The 16,041-nt window shown below is 35.5% G+C and overlaps 1 protein-coding gene across 1 annotated transcript in view; it reads left to right on the top strand.

The window, feature by feature from the left end:
• Positions 1–16,041, top strand: part of MEGF9 (multiple EGF like domains 9) — a 125,842-nt gene that overhangs the window by 104,347 nt on the left and 5,454 nt on the right. Inside the window, exons 3-5 of the mRNA XM_007474553.3 lie at positions 2,886–3,025; positions 11,850–11,993; positions 14,286–14,555. Coding sequence (XP_007474615.2) covers positions 2,886–3,025; positions 11,850–11,993; positions 14,286–14,555 — 554 coding nt within the window. The remainder of the gene's footprint in view (positions 1–2,885; positions 3,026–11,849; positions 11,994–14,285; positions 14,556–16,041) is intronic.

Raw genomic sequence — 16,041 nt, 5'->3', positions numbered from 1 at the left:
GTGATGCTGCCTCACTTTGCTAGATAAGTATCAGTTATTTTTGTTGTTTTCATTCTTCACTTGAAATCCTGTGTTTCAATGGAGCATGGTGAGACTGAACTGTGCATAAGTCAGAATCCTATTAAAGCCCTTAAAAATCCTGAGCCCTTTGAGCCTAAGACTCAGACAACTTTTCAATGTCCTAAGGGAAGTGAAAAAAGTTGAGGATTGAGAATTAGACAGGTCTCATGACAGCAAAGCTGATTAATTCTGTCAGTGTTTGTTGTTTAGTGTGAGAGCTATAATACCTGAAATTCTGGAGATGAGAGTAGATACTGGACAGGAGGAAACCAATCCCATTTTTCAGAAGCAATTGAGGAAGCAGTGAACATTTGTATATATGAAGCATTAGTCAGGAAGTGTCTGTACCACATTGGTGGAAAGCTAGAATGAACAGCTTCAGTGCACTCAAAGAACTATAGACATGATAGCCAATTTACTTCTTTTTAAGAGATATAACACAATTCCAGAAAGTATTTTTTTGTATTTTGTCTTCTGTCAGATTTTTGTCAGTCAAAAAAAAAATTTACCAGCAGCCTTTTAATCATCCTCAAGCCTTCTCTGTTAATGTTTGTAACAAAAGAGATGCACCTTCAACATTTTTTTATCTATATGAAGAAATGATTTTTTCCTAAACTTAAAAGCCAGAGTTTCTGCCTCTAATTGCATGTTTTTCTATTGCAAAAAGTCCCCCGTTAGGCTCTTAATATTTAATCCACAAAGCAGACTGACATGCACATATAACAATTGTGTTGGTAATTTTGCAGAATGTTCTTTGGCTAAATCTGTCAGATTTTTGAATCAGCAAAGTTGGATTACACTCTATTCTAATTTCAGATGCTACCTTCTTTAGGGAGCCTTCCATAATCTTTCTCCCACTACCTTGGTAATGACCTTTTCCATCAGACCTCACAAAGCATTTAATAAGTCTATAATGCAATTATCATGTTGTATTATATTTTATAATTATCTATGCTTAAGCCTTATTCCCCAGCTATATTGTACAAGTCCATGAGGGGAGGGCCCATATTTTATGTAATCTTTATATCTCTCCTTCTCTACACAGTAGGCACTTAATATTTGTTGAATGAATGAATGCATGCACAAAGCCAATTTAATCCTCTTTACAAATAAAATGAGTTAAAACATAGTCATACCCTTTGAGAATAGATGTATTACCTTTTTAATGTGGGTCAATTAGTGGGGGAATGTCCCAGTAGGACCAGGAACTTGTAGTCAGCCTCACCCAAAGGGGATGGTTATAACATCCCACTTTACCACTACAGGGAGGGAGGAAATCTCTTATTGGAATACGCTCCTCTGCTCCCTATGCAGTCATGATAACCATTTGTGTTTTGAGGAAAAGATCTTGTAAACTCAAAATCCTCTGTAGATCTGAGCTAGTATTAATTCTCAGACAATAACAATAGCAACATTCATATTTATAGTGTGCTTTTCCCTTATAAAGTACTTTATATATGGTATCATTTAGACCTCACCGTAACCCTGAAAGAAAGGCATTGCAGTCATTATTTTATAGATAAGGTAAGGAGAATTGCCCAAGGTCATACCATATTATGACTGAATTGGGTCTCAAATCTAGTCCTTCTGACTCCCAAGGATTGTATTGTTTTCAGGATACCATACCTACTTCTCATTAATTAAGTTAACTGATAAGTGTGTCATCAGAAACACATCCTCTTCATTAATAAGTACAGAAATAAAGAGGATGATGACTAAATTCTCTATCTCTATTAAGGGCTAAACAAAACAAGGGATGAATTTAGGTGTAAAGAATCTAAATTTAATTACCTAACAATGAAGATTATGTCCCATTGGAATGAATTACAAAGGAAAATTTTGTATTTGTTTTCCTCAGTAGAACCATCTCTATCCATCTATATTTAAATGGGTTTAAATCTAGGGTTTAAATGGTTCCTCCCCTAAGGCAAAGTGATTGAACTGAATCCCTTCTGGCTGGCTCTGTGTAGGATCACACTGATTGAGTATGATGATAGAATCACATGTTCTATGATTATAAAATCACCCACATTCATTTTCTTATCCATAACCATAAACCATATCTAACTTCTTTTGTCCATTCATCTCCAACTTCTGAAGTATGTAAGTTCTACTTTCTGTTAGAAGTTAAACTTATTAACTGTTAGAAAAATTGTGGTAAGTTAATTACATTCAGTTCACATCTCAAGGTTCTTTTCTTGCTCTAACATGAAATGTTCTAATGTCCTTTCCCCCTCAAAAAAGTATCTCCCAACTCCGATGGTTATAACAGTCTATAACAGTATTTTGGCATAAACTCTAATGAGGGTATTTTTTCATTTGTATCTAAACATATTAATAGACACAAAATCTCTTTCTTCTTTCTCTCTTGTCAGATATGTAATAGAATAGATACCAGGTGATGTTTCTTGAATTTCTCCAAGACCCAAAGAGTGAGTTCTAATGGAGTATAGGATAATCCAGGAAATAAATGACTTATCAAAGCTATAGTTTGGTTAAAAAAAATGTTTCTGGAAAATGGATACTTTGTGTTCCATGCACATTCATTTTAAGCTATCCCAGAATGCAAAGGGTTATAATGTCAGAAATTATTGGGATCAACCCCATAATAACTGAATGTGTTTAGTCACTGAGTTTCTATACTCCCAATTCATGAAAATCACTCCTAATACTCCTAGTTAAATTCTTTTCCATTAAGGGGATTGTCTGGTATGGGTCTCTTTGGCAGTAAAAAACATTTGAGATGATTTAGCTTTTGTTTAATTCCCCTGTTTTTTTGTTTTGTTTTGTTTTGTTTGTTTTTGTATGTATGTGTTTTTTTCCAGCTCTGGGAAGTGCCAGTGTAAAGAGGGTGTTGGAGGTTCCAAATGTGACCACTGCCAAGATGGGTATTATGGCTTCAATGAGACTGGCTGTCAGCCCTGCCAATGCAATAATCAGTCTGTCATTTGTGATCCCTTCTCAGGTAAAGCCTATATTCCTTTTAAGGTGCAATCTTAGTACTTAACCTTTTGCTTTTTGTTCTCTGTGTCATTAGATTATAAGCTTCTTGGAATAGCTAGATGGCTCCGGGGTCAGGCTGGGAGATGTGAGGTCCTGGGTTCAAATGTGGCTCCAGACATTTCTTGCTAGGTGACTTTGGGCAAGTCAATCACCCACAATTGCGTTCCCCTTACCATTCTTCTGCCTTGGAACTGATAAATAGTGTCAATTTTAGGACAAAAGATTAAGGCTTGAGAATAGGAACTATAATGTTTTTCATATTTATATTCATAGTACCTATCATAGGCCTTTGCACTTTACAAGTACCTAATTACTGAATTGGTGACTTCATTCACAGTATTTCTTAGCCAGATTCTAAGGAGCAGGGCAAATGAGATCTCTGAGCCTTCATTTCTATTCCTCTTTTATTCTTAGGAGTATACTGTACATAGGAGGCACTTAAATAATCTTGGCAGTTACTAACTTTGACCTCTATGATTCTTGGGCTAACTTTACCTTACAGATAGAAGAGGTTATTTGACCTATTATTATGTTATTGTTAGAATCTCTGGGTACAATAGAAATATTGGAGGGGTGGGTTTATCAGATTTCATTGGAGTAGTTAACCCTACCAATGCAAATCTGCGAATGTTCTGCAATTTAGAATTTTTGAGAGTTGTCTAGGAGAGGCGGAGAGAGTGACTTTCTCAGGGTCACACAACCAGTATATCTCAGAGGAAGAACTGACCCTAGATCTTCCTAATGCCTAGGGCTAGTCTCTATCCACTGTGTAATACTGCCTCTCAAATATTCTGTAAGTGCTCATTAAAAATTTGTTGATGAATATGTTAACAAGGGCTAGGAGTAAGATGACCTTCTCTTGATTTTTATTTTGCACTGTCATTTTATATCCAATCCCTATTAATTAAAATAATACATAATAATATGTTACTACCATGGGAATATTGGGAAGATTGATAGTGGCATTTTAAAAATAATAGAAAATTTTTTCTTTAAAATGGCCTTTCAAAAATAAAAAGCATTACTAACTATATAATTAAAACAATGCACCTATCTAGTACCTTTTGGGTAGTTAATGCAGATTATACTTTTACCTATGTTGTAGGACCCCTATCCCATAGTCAAATCCTGCTACCTATTGTCCTGTACCCTATTATTGTAAATCAGGTTGAGAGCAGATTAGTGAATATACATAAAACCATTATGGAAGGAAAATACTGCTTTTATTTTAGAAGCAATTCACAAACACAAGTACAAATATGTAATCCCTTGCTTTTACTCCTCTGCCTCATCATCGCACTAAAATTGATTAAAACAATATATGGTTCTTAAAGCAACTAAAAATGCATTTACCGGTATTTCTTGTGCTGAGGCTATGGTCAATTAGGAAGTATCCTTTTAAGGTAACTCTGAATCAATGTGTAGCATACCAGGTATATTAGCATCTTGAAAATATGATTGGTGTATTGATATTGTATATTATGTTACTTATTGATTATTGTATTTCCAAATCTTCAATCCAAAGGACAGAGGAATTCCTGGGCAAGACAATATTTGCCAGAAGGTCTTGGCTCACACCTTGTTGGACCACATTCCTTGCCAAGTCACATGTTTGATTAATCTCCTCCTCTTTGATTACATGATTGTCAATTGAACCAATATTAAAACCTATGTCATGTCACATGTTCATTAGCTACCTCCCACTCCACATTCCTAAACTCTCCAATAAAAGTTTGAGGGCACATGTAGAGCCCTCTCTCAATACCATCAGAGGGGCACAGCAACATGTAGCCCATATTTTTTAACTCCTTGTCTCTGAGTCTTTATTACTTTGTCTCTCTCTTTCTCTTTTCTATCCATTTTCCCTCAGTTTCCAATCTCCTTCTCAGGTGTCCACCCATGAGAATTTTAATATGTAACTATAGGAGGTTACACAATGAGTTAATAATATTTCTTTTTTTTTTTTAACTTGGCCCCTTCCAAACTTCCCCACACCACAGAAATACATCCAGCAAAACATATAATTTATTTCATGTTCTACTTCTTCAGGTCATTCTCTGGAGGTGAACATTCACAAATAATTCTTCAAATATCAAATCTATAGCTGTATATAATGCTGTCTTGGTTCTACTAGGTTCACTCTTCATTATTTCATAATCTTTTCCCAGTTTTTAAAAAATTAGTCTGCTCATCATTTCTTATGGTTCACATAATATTTCTTAACTAGATTATAGCTGGTTGTTTATATTTGTTATATATTATATATATACATACATAAATAAATCATTTTGTGTATTAATTTCATGTATACATATAAGTATATACATATTTATGTATATATCTGAATTGTTTTATATATATATATATATATATACATACAATATATAGTCTAATTAAGAAATATTATGAAGTAGTTTTGAACTCTATGTTCCATATCTCTGATAGCTCTCACATTCTGGTTTTGTAACCAAGAGTAAAGAAAGGAATAGATGCATATATCTAAGGCTGCCTTGTGGGAATCTTTTAGGAACTAGATTACAAGCCGAAGTTGATTTTTTTCCTTTCAATAACATTTACAGCTTATTAAAGGCTACATTACTAACTCATTACTATGGAGATCATGAACAAGATGGCAGATCTCTCCAATGTGAAATTACTTTTAAAATTCCCTGTCTTGTGGTATCAGGGAGACAGACACCACACCTACGGAAATAGGAATTTGTTTTTCCTACAACTATCAGGTGAAGCCGGTGCAGTTTAATTTTTTAGAGAATTTCCCAAAAGATAGAGATGAAGTAACACTTGAATTTTTCCCAACCCTGCTAGCTTTACCTAAAATTTTCCCCCCCATCACTATCACTGTGATTTTTTTTTCCATTATGGATGTGCTATGGCTGCCCCCTGGTGGCCAGTCACCATGTTAAAAACTTTGTTTATACTACAATTTTAGGCTAAAAAGCAGTGAGGAAAGAAATTTGCAGCCTTGGGCTTATCTAATGCCTTTCCCCTCAGAACTTATAGCACTTTCATGTATCCCATTTTATCTTATTTATCTTAACAATATTCACTTGTTAAATTAGTGGCATGATTATAGATTATGGATAAAATTTCATTTAAGAATTTAATGTCACATCAAAAAGAACAGGAAAAGTTATGAAGCTCCCCAAATGTTGAAGAAAAAATGTCAGATGCAGTTGCAGAGCTATTATGAATGATCTCATATATGATAGGGTATGTGGGAGGTCTGAAAATGGTAAATGCTGTCCCATTTTTTTTTTAAGGGAGAAAAAGGGAGTTCACAGTAGAAGGCAGCGAACTGGATTCCTGGCAAAAATTCTAGGATCCATTATTAAAGGAATAGTTAATGAATTTTTAGAGAAAAAAAAGTTTTATCAACGATTCAGATATATGACCTACTTAGCAAATTTGCATATGACACAATTAGGAGGGATGAATGGCATATTGTATGTCAGAATCAGAATATTTCTGGATAGGCTAAAATGTTGGGCCAAATCAAGTCAGAAATAAGTTTTTTTAATTATATTTTGTTTGAAAAAAATTGGTGTCACAAGTCAAGATGGGGAATTTTGGTTAGATAAAAGATCTGAGATACTATGATTCTATGAAGCACCATAAAAACTGCTAACATCACAATTCCCATTTTATCTCTACACTTAGCCACCTGGAACAGCCCCATCATCCTGCAGAATTCTACTATTCAATGAATTTAATAATAATAATAATACTGTTCTTAACAAAGGCAACATCTTCAATAAATAGGGAGATGAAGTGAACAAAGACTTTAAATACAGTGTATGTTGTTTAGGATTTTGCCCAGTGGTATATGAACATACAAAAACATTATTGTTGTTTATAGTATTAATAACTTCAATTTATAGGATTATTTAAAGTTTGTCTTTAATAGTATCCTCTGAGGGAGTAAAAAGTATAATCCCCATTTTAGAGGAAAGGAATCTATAGCTCATAGTTTCAACTACTTGGCCTTAGTTACAGGGCTAATAGGTATATAGGTAACTAAGACGTAAACCCTAGTCTTTACAAGACTAGGACTATATCTATTAAAATATTCTGCTGTTCCTAGTTTGAGGCTGTTCTTAGCAAATAGAAATAATTATATTAATAATAGAATAGCTACCACTTACATAGCACTTTAAGGTATGCACAGTGCTTTATATATGCTATCTCATTTAATCCTTACAACAACCTTGTGAGGAAGGTGCTATTATTAGCACCTTTATTTTCTCAACAGGAAATTGGAGCTGATAGGGTAAATGACTTTCCTAAGGTTCCACATCCTAAGGTTCCACAACTAGTCTTAGACCAGGATTCAAATTCGGGGGTGATTCCATGTCCAGTCCTCTACCCACAATACCACCTAGCTGACATTATATTCCTATTTTACAACTAAGACATTGATAAGTTTGTCCCATTCGCATAGTCAGAGAGTGATCAAGCTAGTCCTAGAACCATATCTTCTATACCCCAACTTTATTCTCTTTTTACTTAGTGCTGCTAATTAGGCAAATCCTTTGGAAAGTATTAAACTTCTATAAATTGAAGCACAGTGGACTATCAGGAAGATTTTCAAGCTTTCTGGCATGTCAGTTCTCATTGAATCACTGATCATTAGAGCCAAAGATCCTTGGAGGCAATTTAGTCCAAATATTGACATTATAACTTTGTGCACAGTACTTAAACTTTCCTGAGCCTAAAAGTCTTAATCCGTAAAATTAGAAAGTTGGATTAAATGACCTCTGAGGTCCTTTAAAAGATTATCAAAGAGTACTTCCTCTTTCTCCATTAATTGTTGAACCATTTCTGAATCTTTCGAACAAGACTATTATCTATGCCATATCTCTTCTTTTTCACTTTAAAAACAGTACGGAAGACTTTCTCTTTTGGGGAGGGGTGGAGCAGAGATAGAACTGAAATATTGGTCCTTTATAATCCCTAGGATCCGGTTTGTCTGAATCTGTTGACTTAAACTCATTGAGATACCTAGATGCTTTTTCACCACAACATTTCATTCCTTCACTTATCTTAAGTTTTAACTCCTTACTAATCATTTTTGTTTCATCACTTCTTTGAAAATAATTCTTTAGCAAACTGAGAGTTGAGTAGTTCTGCCTTCAGTTTCGTCATTATCCTGTCCACTCAGGAAACCTATTTGGGGTGGGTTCAGAGGGGTTTGAAACTTGGTTCATCTTGGCTTAATCTTTTTTTTTTTTTAAGTTTAATCTAGAAGAGGAAAGAAGAGGTATTTCAAGAAATTGAGTGTGCTATAAAAAATAGAGAGTTTAAAATTTTTTTTTGAGCACTAGTTGCATGAGGTATTATAGCTTCAGAAAACTTTTTTGCGATTACAATTCACCATCAACTTCAGCTCTTTCTGAGTTTCAGTAAACTCTTGCACTAAAGCTTCTTAGAGGATTTTGTCATGCCTTTGTTTTAAGTAGGCCTTGCTTCCACCTTTTATACATGTATTTAACATTAAGTTTATTGATTAGTTCCTTGACTAAAGGTCCAATACTTGGGTCTTTTTAAGACAACTTCTCCTTTTATCCTCATCAGATTAATTTGTACTGTTTTTCTTATGAATATTGCCCTTTAAAACTTTCCACATCTCTTGGATCAGCTTTCCCTATCAAATTTCACAGATGCTTGAGTGAATAGGCCTTGAGTTTACCATGAATTGGCTATTCTGGAAGCCTCTAATTGCTATTTAATATGAAATAAAAGATGCCATTTCATTAATAACATAAATACACTTACAGGGTAATGCTCACATACTTTTAAAATACTCATCAAACTATATCCATTTGTACATAAAAGAATTCATATAATACAAATTAATAAATGAATCACATAGAAATGAAGCTGGGTGTTTTCTAGGAACTTTTGATTGGCAAAACTTCCTGGCAATTTGAGTTACCCCTAATAATTAGAATCATAGATTTGTTTTAAATGGATCTTAGAGATCATCCAGTTTTTCCCCTTCACATTTAAGAGTATTAAACTGAAATCTAGTGAGGTAAATCTTTGAACCCATTGTACTTTCCACTATCCTTTCCTGCCTGAAGCATGAATCTTAGTAGTAGGTATAATAAATCATCTTTTCTTGAACATCTCTAGTAGAAGTATAGACTCTTGACTCCCAAGATACTTTTCATTTTTGGACATAGTGAGCTAAAATTACCTCCTTGTAGTTCTAGCAGTTTGTCTTAGTTTTGTCCTCTGGGTCAAACAAAACAAGTAATTCCTTTTTTTCCATCAGTCCTTTGTATGTTACAAAAGAAAAATTAATAAAGAGAAGAAAAGAAAGCATGCTTACCCATGAATCTTCATTTATGATTCTCCCTTAATTGATTCTCACTTATTCTGGTTTCTAATCCTCCCACTATATGGTCACCGTCTTTAAGTCATGGGTTCTATTTTCTGAATAGAAATTCTTCATAAAACATAGCTCCACTAGACACAGTACTCCAGAAGAAGTCAAAAGTTTACTTGAAACTGTTAAAATAGCATTTCCCTAGAAATTAAATTTGTCAGCAATTTATACCAGCTTTCCATTTAATTAGTAAGAATTACTGATGATTAATCATTCTGTTTGAACTTCCTAAAAGCCACAAGGGCTTTATTCAGGGAGCTAAATTCTTTTTTGCCTTGCATCATTCTGTGGTAGTAAATTCAATTTCCCCTTCTCTCACCCCACCCCCCCAACCCTCTACCCTGAAATTTTTATTACAAGCAAAATGTAGTATAAATAGAAAGTTAGAGCCAGAATGTTCAAGTCCAAGCTCTACCATTTCTTATCTGGATGACTCAGAGTAAATTATTTAACCTCTCTGAGCCTCTATAAATTAAAGGAAATACCTTGTCTTCATACTAGGAATATTGTGGATATTACAGAAGTAGTTTTGTAAATTTTAAAGAACAAGGGGAGGAAATGAGAAGAATTATTTCATTAAGGTCTTACTTGATTGTAAGTTCTAATGGAGTAGAAACTGCATTGGATTAGTCATTGAGAGACTTGGATTTTGATTTTGACCATCACTAGCTAATTATGTAAATTTGAAGGGATATCATTCCCTTCTTCTGTGTTCAGTTCCCCTTCCATTAAAATGGAGATGAGGATAGGATTATACTAAATAATCTCTAAAGTCACTTTTAGGCTTAATATTCTGTGGATTGCCTTTTGAGGGCTGCTAGCCTGCCTTTTTCTAGACTGGACTGGAAAAGATATGCCAAAGTGATTGGGATGTTATAGAAACTTCTCCCAGTGGTTCATTATTTGAGCATCAGCTTTTGGGCTTTGCCAGATTGCATTGGATTAGTAGCCCAGCAATTTATCATAATGGAAACATTTTTTAAAAGTCAGGTCTCTGCATTATTTGAATTTGAAGTTGGGGAGAATATAGTACAACTAATCATTAGGAGAAAAGCAATGCTCCCATCTCCCTCACCCCACCACCCCACCCCAGCCCCAAAAGGCGTTCTCTCAATTTTACCTATGGCTTTAACCACTTTTCTCCCCTTACTCATCCTACCCCACCTCTTCTACCCCCTGTACACATGGCCATCATTTGGAGAAAAAAAAAATCTATACAGTGTAATGCATCCTGCTTAATCCAAATAACAGAAAAAATTGAATGTTAAGATTAAGTGCATTTTAGAACTAAAATAATTTTTTTCTGACTGTTGTTTATAAGCAATATAACAAAGTAAATAGTTATCATTCTTATTGTCAGGAAGATTTAGATTCTATTTTCCTCCCTCCCCCTGACACTTTGTACCCCAGATAAGTAATTTAACCTTTCACTGCCCTAGGCAACTAAGACTACAAATTTCATATGAGTTGCCAAGCTGCATTTGTGGAGAGAGTCTCCACATCAGAAGTTGATCCTGCATCAATGATAGCTAAGGTTTGGATTCCCACCACCACACAAACAAGTAGATCCCTGGAAGCAAATAAACTCTCATTGAACTGAATGTATGTAGTCTGTACTTTCTCCCCATTCTAGCTCAAGTGCAACCTGAGAGTGATCCATAATTGGTGTTATTTTTCAGTGTATACCTATATATGTCTTTCCTTTCAGAAAAATTTAATTTTATTGGTTCATTTGTACCTGTAAATCGCCACATTTAGGGACAATAAAATTATGTAGGCTAGCACTAGAATTCAGTCAAGTTCAGCTAATCTTTATCAGTGTATGAGTATAAATTCTTGGAAATATGAACAAGAAAAAGCTCACAATTCTCCTACCACTGTGCAATTGCCCAAGCTGTCAACTCTCCCTACAATGTTCTCCTTTCTCACTACCTGATATTTCCTTCAAAAGCTCTTTCCCAATCTCTTTGGTTTTGTCAGTGTTTTTACTTTGTATTTATCATCTGTGATCCTTATAATCCACTTTTACCACTTTTCTCCCCTTACTTCATATCCTTACCTAATCACCATCATAGTCGAATGTAATAAACACCTTAAAGATAGGGATTGTTTAGTTTTTCTTTGGCACAGTGGATAGAGCCCTGGGTCTAGAATCAGACAGACCTGAATTCAGATCTGTCCTGAGATACTTATTAAATATGTAAATTAAGTGCTTTATAAAAATGTGTATTCCCTTCCCATCCCCAGGACAAAGCACAGCATTAGCACAAAATAGAATTTAATAAATGTTTTTCAAATTGACTGGCTAAATTTTATCTTGAGTAAAACAAATAAGAAGTTCCTATATCTCTAAACATTTGAAAATAATTTCTTTCAGGTACTTGTTTGAAATGCCAAGGAAACAGCAAAGGAGACCACTGTGAAGAATGCAAAGATGGTTTCTATAAGAGTCCCACTTCCTTTCATAAATGTCTTCGGTGCCCGTGTTCAGCAGTGACATCTACAGGCAACTGTTCCATACGTAAGGCTTTTCCAAAAATTTATATTGGAATGAAAGGTTTGATCAGTTAAACATTTATAGAAATATAGAAATATAGAAAACCATTCATTGACATACTGTTATATCTAGTCTAATCTTCTAAATTATACACACAAGAAAAATGAGGGCCAAATATTGTGATATTCCCAACTTGGATAACTGATAAGTTTGACTATTAAATGGTGATTAAATTTAAACTTTAAATTAAAACTAAACTATTTTTGGGCCAGTTGGAAGCCAGTCCAGTATTGGGAAATAATACTGAGTCTGGACCTAGGATACTCATATTGAGTCTGATTCTGTTACTTAGCTGCCTGTGGAACATACTGCTTTGCCATTTTAAATTTTCATCTTCAAAATGAGGGGAACAAAATATACAGCTCCTATAGTATATTATTTCTAAATCTAAAAGACTATGAACATATTCAGAAATAAAAATTAATACAGATGTGGAATAGATAGGTATGACTTCATATAATAGTTAAATCGCCATAACAGGATGATTTTATCAAGACATTTATTTAGGTCATATTCTCACACTACTAAGGATAACATCATTAACCCTACAAAATGGCTAATGGTCCCCATGTTAGAGTTCTGCCTTAGAAGTTTTCCCTTGCCAGAATGAAGAAGTCCAATAGTCTTTTAGTCTTTGATAACTTACCATATCCCTCCTACTTTCTTTATTATGCCAAAGTAAACTATAGAATGCTATCCAACTTATTTAACATGATTATACATAGATGTTGTCAATTACCTTAGTTTTGAAAGCTTTATTTTATTACCCAGTAGGAACAGGCAGTTTGCCAAATATTATTCAATATAAACAGTTTCTGCAGATGGTTTGTGAAGTTAATCACTATTATATCACCTATTATTAAGGCCCTACTTAATCATATCTTTGAGCACTAAAAATTGAGTACCTCTGATATGTTGCTATTACCCAGACACCCTTTCTGAACATATTTTATTCCTTTCCTAGCAAAATAAACACCTCAGATTTCTCTTATTATCTCTGGAAGCCAAGCAGCTAGCAGAATAACTGAATCCTAAAATGTTCAAATTGGAAAGGACCTTACAGCATAAAAAGTTTGAGATCCAAGGGGATTCAGAGTAGTCTGTCAAGGCAGCTGAGTGGCTCAGTGAATTCAGAGCTAGGCCCTGAGACAGGAGGGTCCTGGGTTCAAATTTGGCCTCAGACACTTCCCAGTTGTGTGACCCTAGGCAAGTTACTTAACCCTCATTGCCTAGTCTAACCACTCTGCTGCTTTGAAACCAATACATAGTATTGATTCTAAGACAGAAGGTAAGGGTTTTAAAAACAACAACAACAACAAAGTAGACTGAAGTAGACTGTCAAAATCTTTCTCAAATAGTAAGTTCTTAAGAAATGCTTTTTGGCTGAATAGATGTGTCCTGTAGAAATTACCTAGTACAGTTCCCTCATTTGTCAACAATAACATGTAGGAGCCAAAAAAGCTAATGTAGTCTTATATTACAGTAATAGAGACATGGCTTCAGGGAATAAGATGATAATCCCGTGGTACTCCTGCTTATAACAACATTCCAGTTCTGGGTGCCACTGTTTAAGAAGAACATTGATAAACTGGAAAGTATTTAGAATTGTCCAACCCAAATGACAAAGATTCTTAAGTCTGGGTCAGAAAATCAATGGAAAAAAACTAGGCACAGTTGGCTTGAAAAAGAGAAGGTGCAAAGAGGAGGGGGAGGGACATGATAGCTGTCTTCTACAAAGAGGAATTAGACTTATTCCATTTGTCCCCAGAGGGAAGAACCAAGAACAGTGGGTAGAAGTTACAAAGAAGTAAATTGGAGTTGATGACAAGAGCTTCCTTACAATTAGAGCAGTTCAGAAGTGGAATGTGTTCTCCTTTGGATGGGGATCTATTGCCCTCCTTAGAGCTTCACAGAGGCTGGATGTCTGTCTGGTATGTGGTAGTGGGACTTCTTTTGGGGTAAGAGATGGACAGGTTAACTGCTGAGGTCCCTTGCAGCTCTCAAACTCTGCAATTCTATGATATTGAAATTCAAAGAAGGAGGCTGAATTGCCTGAGATCACATGACTCTTAGCAGAACTGATCTAGAATTCATGTGTATTACAATTAATGCTGATCTCATTCATTGCACACTAAATATCTCTTGGTATTGAACTGTAGGAAGTAGGAGAAATTAGTTAATTTTTTTTCCCAAAATCAGTAATATCTTAGGCAATAGTCCATATTAAAGTATGTTGATATTTTGACTCCTTTTTAGATTCAGGGGAGTTGGTGCCTAAATGTGATCAATGCAAAGCTGGTTACACAGGCCCAAACTGCAATATCTGTGAAAATGGCTATTACAATTCTGACAGCATCTGTATGAAGTGTGAGTGTTCTGGACACGTGGATGCCATCAGAACTCCGAAGATCTGCAAGCCAGAAAGTGGAGAATGCATTGACTGCCTCCACAATACTACTGGCTTTCACTGTGAAAATTGTCAGGAAGGCTATGTCCGAGATCACAAGGGAAACTGTATCAAGAAAGGTAAGCCCTCATCCAAGAGCCAAATTTATAAGCCCTTCAAGCAACACCTGTAGGAGGAGCCCACTGAGCCTTGTTCACCACAAAATTAACCACAATTCTTCTCTAGCCTTTCCCCTCATTTCTGTTACCACTAGCCCTTCCCATCTCAATTCAGCCAGGGCTACTGCAAGATTCATATCTCCAGATTTGACTTTTGATTACCCATATATTATATATATGAAGAGGTGTGTGTGTGTGTGTGTGTGTGTGTGTGTGTGAGAGAGAGAGAGAGAGAGAGAGAGAGAGAGAGAGAGAGAGAGAGAGAGAGAGAGAGGGGGGGGGGGGAGGGAAAGAGGGAGGGAGAGAGGGAGAGAGGGAGGGAGAGAGAGATATGAAAGGATTAGACCTCAGAGAATCTCTAAGCAATTTCAACTGCTATGACTTTCTTCAAAAGCAAGAGAAAGGGGGCAGCTGAGTAGCTCAGTGGATTGAGAGCCAGGCCTAGAGACGGGAGGTCCTAGGTTCAAATCTGGCCTCTGACACTTCCCAGCTGTGTGACCCTAGGCAAGTCACATAACCCCCATTGCCTAGCCCTTACCACTCTTTTGCCTTGGAACCAATACACAGTATTGACTCCAAGATGGAAGGTAAGGGTTTAAAAAAAAAAGGAGGAAAACCAGAAAATGAATACATCTTTGACTGCTCTTTCTGGCTTGTGAAAACTATTTCCACTTTCTAAATACTCATCTGAGCACTGGTGGCAGCAAAATGAGCCTTTCAGATTTCTGTACTCATGAATTCTAAAAGTGGATTTTGTTAGATAATTGCACAGGGAAGTCTATCTCTTTTCTAATTTGTTTGTCCCATCCCAAACTTCCATTTTAAATTCAGGAAATTTGAAACTCACTTTGGGACAGACAACCTTTATGTGGTTTTCACACTTCCACTTGGCCTGTATTGTTTCCATATTACTAATTGATATCCTCAGGGCCAGCAAGGTGGCCCAGTGGGTGGAAAGCTGTTCTGGAGACAAGAAGTCCTGGATTCAAATCTGGTTGACCCCAGACACTTTCTAGCTGTGAGACCCTGGTCAAATCACTTAGCCAATTACCTTGCCCTTAGCTCTTCTGCCTTTGAATCAATACTTAGTATTGATTGTAAGAGAGGATGAGGGAAAGGAAGGATGGGAGGAACAGAACAGCAAGGTGGCTCAGTGAATAGAGGACCAGGCCTAGAGACAAGAGGCAGAAAATAAAAATAGTCACAGAGAATTTAGATAAGTTCATGGATGGCATATAATGTCTTCAGAAAGGATGCTTAAAATGTTATTAGATCAATAGCCCACATTTATATAGTTTGATTATAAAATATTTTTAAATCTAATATTTTCTCTGATTCTTAAAACAAGTGAGATAAGTAGTATGAATATTATCTTCATTTTATGGAGGAAGATACTTAGGTACAAAGAACTGAAATCACGACTAGGTCATACAGCTAATAAGTGACA

Source organism: Monodelphis domestica, chromosome 1, assembly GCF_027887165.1.
Source record: "Monodelphis domestica isolate mMonDom1 chromosome 1, mMonDom1.pri, whole genome shotgun sequence".
Taxonomy (NCBI): domain Eukaryota; kingdom Metazoa; phylum Chordata; class Mammalia; order Didelphimorphia; family Didelphidae; genus Monodelphis; species Monodelphis domestica.
This window is presented reverse-complemented; position numbering and strand designations above follow the sequence as displayed.